Source organism: Alligator sinensis, unplaced genomic scaffold (genome assembly GCF_000455745.1).
Source record: "Alligator sinensis unplaced genomic scaffold, ASM45574v1 scaffold264_1, whole genome shotgun sequence".
Taxonomy (NCBI): Eukaryota; Metazoa; Chordata; order Crocodylia; family Alligatoridae; genus Alligator; species Alligator sinensis.
This window is the reverse complement of record NW_005841831.1, coordinates 1,376,535-1,382,983: the sequence shown is the minus strand read 5'-3', so window position 1 is coordinate 1,382,983 and position 6,449 is coordinate 1,376,535. Positions and strand designations below refer to the sequence as shown.

The window sequence follows — 6,449 nt, the reverse complement described above, 5'->3', positions numbered from 1 at the left end:
GGAAGAGCTGATTTTCCCAGAAATCTCTCTCACCTCCTTCCATCAATATCAGCAGCACACAAAGCTCCCTTGACTGAGAGAGCCTGGAGCTGTTGCCCTTTTACAGTCCTTATTCATGGCATCCTGGGAGAAGAGAATTCTTCCTTCATTCCAATGGCAAATATAAATCCGTCTGCAGGAGCAAACCTAGGATTTTGAAAAGTGGGATGTGACAGAGAGCTCCCTGACACTGTTTGGCACAACTGGTGTCCACGACCAGAGTTCTCAGCAATAGAAATCACTGTGCATGCGCTGCACATTCAAAGGGGGGTGCAACCACAGCACTGCAACCCCAAGATCTGTGTCTATCCCCTAGGGAATATGAACTATACAGGGGGCCAGAAAAACAAACAACAGTGGCCTTTACTGAAGGATTACATTTTCAGTCCACCCAAAGGTGCCCGTGACAACCCAAAGAACCTTAAGTGCTTGTTGAGAGAGTTACTTTCTGCTTCAAGTTCCCATGGTAGAATCCAGTATTTCCTGAAGGGCTGGATGACTCCTCTCAGCTCCTTCAACCTGCCCAAATCTTAAATCTCTCTCTCTCTCTTTCTCCATCTCTTTCTTGCAGGCTGGAGGGGGGAGTATTCTTTTGATTTAGTATGTAAATCTGTCAAGAGCTATTCATTGCTGCAGTCAGTGGGGGATTAGTCTCATCCAGCCTTAGCTGTTTTCAGTGCATTGCTGGGATCAGGTCTATAACTGTGCGTGGTAGCTGCAGAGACTTTCAGTTCATTTAGGATCCTTCCCCTAAAGAACAACCCTTTATTCCCCAGGTGACCAGTGTTTTTCTGTCGGACCCCATAGCATTACTTACACACTGTGTGCTGGTGATGCTGACAGAGCTGGAGATGAACGTCAAGCCATTGTTCATGCTGACTTGTAGGAAAACCACCCTAAAGCACAAAAAGATATGCTTATTTTTAGTGTCATCTTCATACTCATTGTTCTATTCATTCTAGCCATGTTTTAGTTTTTGGCTCCTGCAGATAGCATGTCTGCCTAGCCAAGGCAGTTATGTGACTACAGGCGCTTACCTGTAATTGTCTGTCTGCTTGCCCAAGAGCCAGCCATTTTATGTTGGCTTAATTGAGTTGGGCCATATATTCTTTATTAAGAGACTCCATCCTACCTGGAGGGAAAGGGCACTAGTACAGTGACTCATAGTGCTAAGCCTTAGGCATTTGTAATAAGGTCTGTCTGCAGCAAAGAAAAATGTAGGATAGGATCATAGTGTGCTCTCATTTATACCAGTATAAACCTTGACTAACTCCATCATGGTTAGTCAAGTTGCACTAGATTTGTGCCAGTGTAGCTGAATGCAGTCTCAGGCTCTAGTTGAAAGTTCATGTTCTCAGCTGCCCTAGCAGGACTAGGATCTGCCCCAGGAATTGAAATCTGTACCTGCTTAAGTGTCTGAGTACTTACATCTTCCCTCTTACTACAGTATGTAAGTACCCAGGGGATTGCAGGGAAGTCAACTAGGGAATTATTCATTGCTAACTTTCACAGGTGTTGGCATAAGGGAAGAAGCTGCTGAGGTTGGCAGAGCAGCTGCCATCACTGGCTGTCAAAAGTGGAAAACTTACTGTATGCTAAATAAAATGTGAATGAGCTCTAAATTCCATTAAAAATAGAGAAGTTTAATGGAAGGATTTACCTGATGTTCTTCTCCCCTTTTTTCACTGACATTCGAAATGAACAGAAACAATTCACACCACTCCACTCACTAGTCTAGTCCCCAGAGAGTGGTTTCTCCTCTATGGGGTTGTTGAGGGTTGTTAACTTAAATCTCCAGCAATGCTGTATGAGTACAAGTTGCCCAAACAACAGGTGACACACTAGGTACAAAACCTAGAACCACGTGAAACTTGCCTCCCTCTAGGTCTAGTTACCGATTTGAAGCCCAGTCTGGGATAGGCTAAAAGGCTTGCAAGCACAGGTTGATTTACAGTGTTCACATATTACCAATTGCAGTTTAAATGTAAAACTAGGAAGTACTCATGAGTTTTCTGCTTTCAGATTTCAGGATATTTAAAGCAATACAAGCAAAGCCGAATGAAAGATCCGTACTGGTTCCTACAAACTGAAAATGAGGAGATCTGCACAGCTTTGCACCTAGCTCGAATGACCGTGTTTTGAAGAATGTGTAAGTCTACTAATATCAGGAATTTAGCTGTCAATGGTCATAAATATGCCACTCCAGAGGCAGAGAGCCGCATACTGTTCTTGGTTATGTTGGTTTAAATCAATAATGATTTTATTTATTTACTGCAATCCACAAAAAGTGAGCCTTATCCTCCTGTCCTTGTATCATGTATCCTGTTGTCATTTACCCCGTGTAAAGCATATGTAAACTGCTACCACATGAGAATAGCAGTGCAAGATGTAACAGACTGAAAAATCGAGGCTAATAAATACAAACCTATAATTATGATTTCATAACATATTGCACCTAGAGGTGTAGCAGGGCAGTTGTGTGCCTGAAGCAGCTATAATGTACAGAGCAGCATGGGCTTCCACCTTGCTGATTCTGGTGTGATCAGCTGCCACTGGCTAATTTTATGCCCCCTGACAAAGGCAGTGCCTGGAGTTGCTGCTTCACTCACCTTCCACCAGTTATGCTACTGATTGCATCAAAACTACACCATATTGCAGCAGCTTTACATTGGTGCCTGATTTCATCAGTTATTCCTGATTTATATCAACATACATGACAGCAGAATAAAGCCTTGTAACTCAACCATATTGTACATTTGTATTCCCCTAAATTATATTAAGTTGGGTTTGTTTACCCATGCCACACAAGAAGCTTGTGGCACAGGTGATCTGGTAGCTATGTTTCAAGCACCCATTTTTACTTCCTACTGACTTTAAATAATGCACTGAGAAGAAATGCTCTGAGCACATGTGTATATACATGAAGAATCACACATTCAAAGTTAGTATCCCTTTTGCATGAAAAACTGGAAGGTCCCAGAGCCTCGAGGAGTTTCAATATGCATATTATATTATGGGACACACAATTAGTTTATTAAATACAGGCAGAATCAATGTGCCCATACCACCAGGGTAAGGTCACGATATAGGGACAGGACCCTGATAGACCTCATGTTGTGTAGTGCCCAAGAACCATCCCTGAATGGTGTAATGCTGACTTACACCAGGTACAGATTAGGTCCAAAAGGGATGATTCTACCCCTGGCAATGAACATTCCTAAACTGCACATTTTGAACAAAATCTTCAACTTCTTCCTTGTTTTTTTTTAGACAAAATACTAAAGGACAAATCCAAACCTACTTCTGCAGAGCGCTTAAACTCCTTTTAGATGTCTAGATTGCTCAATACTATCCTAATCCATCTTCCACAACAGCCACCAGACCATTTTGGCCTTCATAGCATGCTTGGGAGGAATCCGCTGAGGTGTCTACCTTCACTTACATGCTGTTGTAACTCTAATCAATCTTGCGAAGTGTATACAACCTGCATAAAACCCAAATCTTTAGTTACAGGAAAACCACAACTTGGATTCTAGCCTCCGCTCCCAGTCTGCGTTTTATCAAAGACTATTCAATATGAACGGCAGAAACAGCACTGGAAATACAAGCTGGGAGTACAGACTCGAGTCCAGGGCTTTCTCTCTCCAAGGCCAGTATTTGGCTCACTGGGCAAGAGTCACACTCCTTCCCCATGATCCTTTCCCTCACGACTTTCCAGGGGACCAGCTTCAAGAAGAGTGGGAGTGCTCTTGAAACCCTGCCTAACAAATGGCTTGGTGATTACAGCAGTTTGTTAGGAAGTAGGAAATGTAGGTTCCAACCCTGACTACCTAAGAAGCGCCTACAACCTGGATGTCCTACTCACTGGCCAAGTGCCCTGACTACAAGGCTAAAAGGTGGGTGGGTCCTCCTCCTGGTGTTGTTTGGATGTTTCCCTCAGAGTGAGTTGGTTGTTTATATGATGTAGCCACGTAAGGGTATCCTGCTAAAAGAATGAGCTATGTATTTTACTGTAAGGATTAGGAAAATGAGGGTTGCCTACTGTCATGGGCATACATCTATCCAGCTAAAGGGGAAGCGATGCATCTGTGTAGGGTGACTTAGAATTGGTCTCTGAAGATGTGTTAGGCTGATCAGTGAAAAACAGAAGAGCTATGCATTCTCCCAGGTAGATCTGGATCACACCCTGAGGCAGGGTGCATTTTTGTACTGGCCATGAGAATGATTTATAAATGGATTAGGATTTGGGCCTGATTGCCACATACAGTACTTAGCTCCCATAGAGCAGTAGATCCAGGAATGAGGCAAGAGAGATGAGGCCCCCTCACTTTGGCTCTGTCACACATGTACAGTGGAGCTCAGATCTTACTGACTGTTCAAATTAGCAGTCCAGATGCTCTCCACCCCAGGGTGTTGAGGGAATTGGCAGGGGTTATTGCGGGGCCCCGGCACGGCTTTACAAGCACTCGTGGTGCTCTGGCCAGGTGCCAGATGACTGGAAGAAAGCCAACGTGGTCCCAATCTTCAAAAAAAGGAAGAGGGAGGACCCAGGCAACTATAGGCCCATTAGTCTTACTTCAATCCTGGGGAAACTCTTTAAGAAAATCATCAAGGAGCACATTTGCGATAGGCCAGCAGCAGAGATGATGCTCAAGGGCAACCAGCATGGTTTCATTAGGGGCAGGTCCTGTCAGACCAACCTGATTGCCTTCTATGATCAGGTCACAAAAGCATTGGATGCAGGTGTCGCGGTGGATGAAGTCTTTCTGGACTTCAGCAAGGCCTTTGATACTGTCTCCCACACCATTCTCATCAAAAAACTAGGTGACTGTGGCTTCAATGCCTACACGGTCAGATGGATTGCGAATTGGCTGAAGGGTTGTACTCAGAGGGTAGTGTTGGACGGGTCTTTTTTGACCTGGAGGGAAGTGGGCATTGGAGTCCCCCAGGGCTCGGTCCTTGGGCCCGCACTGTTTAATTTCTTTATTAGTGACTTGGACAATGGGGTAAAAAGCAGCCTGTTTAAATTTGCTGATGATACCAAGATTTGGGGTGAGGTGGGCACACTAGTAGGGAAGGACATATTACAGCAGGACCTGGACAGGTTACAGGGGTGGGGTAACAAAAATAGGATGGGTTTCAATATTGACAAGTGCAGGGTGCTGCACTTAGGCAGTAGGAACCAGTAGCACACTTATAAGCTGGGAAACTCCCTTCTTGAGAGCACGGCGGCAGAAAGAGATCTTGGAGTCATTACTGACTCCAAGATGAACATGGGCCGACAATGTGAGGTCACGGTCAGTAGAGCTAACCGTACCTTGTTGTGCATCCACAGATGCATCTCAAGCAGGGCCAAGGAGGTGATCCTCCCCCTCTATGCGACACTGGTTAGGCCACAGCTGGAGTATTGTGTTCAGTTCTGGGCGCTGCACTTCAGGAGGGATGTGAACAGCATTGAGAGGGTCCAGAGGAGGGCCACCCACGTGATCTGGTGACAGCAGGGCAGACCCTACGAAGAGAGGCTATGGGACCTGAACCTGTTCAGCCTCCACAAGAGAAGACTGAGGGGGGACCTGGTGGCCATCTATAAACTCACCAGGGGGGACCAGCAGGGGTTGGGAGAGACCCTGTTCCCCCTAGTGCCCCCCAGGGTAACAAGGAATAACGGCCACAAATTGTTAGAGAGTAGGTTCAGACTAGACATCCGAATGCAGTACTTCACAGTCAGGGCGGCTAGGATCTGGAACCGACATCCAAGGCAAGTGGTGCCGGCTCCTACCCTGGGGGTCTTTAAGAGGAGGCTTGATGTCTACCTGGCTGGGGTCATTTGAGCCTGGCTTTCTCTCCTGCCCAGGGCAGGGGGTTGGACTTGATGATCTACAAGGTCCCTTCCGACCCTACTTCTATGAATCTATGACTGGTCATCATGGGCTTCTGCCAGAGATCTGATGAGCAATGAGTTCCAAGCTGACCAGCTGATTTGGACACGGCCTTGTTGGAGCCCCTGATTTTGCATGGCTCAGGAGTGAATGCTGCTGCTGTTTGCCCTTCTCCTCTCCAATGAATTCAGCAGCAGGGCTAGGAAGGGACAAGCAATGGCAGCAGCATTCACCATCTGGACTCTGGAGCCAAATGAAAGCAAGGGCTCCAGGTAAACCCTGTGCTGAGAGTTCAAATGTGACAGTTGCGACACCTCCTCTGGATCTGCTTCTGCCCCCATATATGTTGGACATAGTTTCATAGTTTCATAGTAGGTAGGGCTGGAAGGGACCTGAGCAGATCATCAAGTCCAACCCCCTGCCATGGGCAGAAAAGAATGCTGGGGTCAAATGACTCCGGCTAGGTGATTATCTAGCCTCTTTTTGAAGACCTCCCAGGGGAGAAGCGAGCACCACTTCCCTAGGAAGTTG

General features: G+C 46.1%; 1 protein-coding gene across 1 annotated transcript in view; it reads right to left on the bottom strand.

Moving 5' to 3' along the window:
- The window catches only part of ANTXRL (ANTXR like), a 93,734-nt gene that overhangs the window by 38,699 nt on the left and 48,586 nt on the right, over window positions 1-6,449 (bottom strand). Inside the window, exon 13 of the mRNA XM_025214827.1 lies at window positions 857-935. Within this exon, the coding sequence (XP_025070612.1) occupies window positions 857-935 (79 nt within the window). The remainder of the gene's footprint in view (window positions 1-856; window positions 936-6,449) is intronic.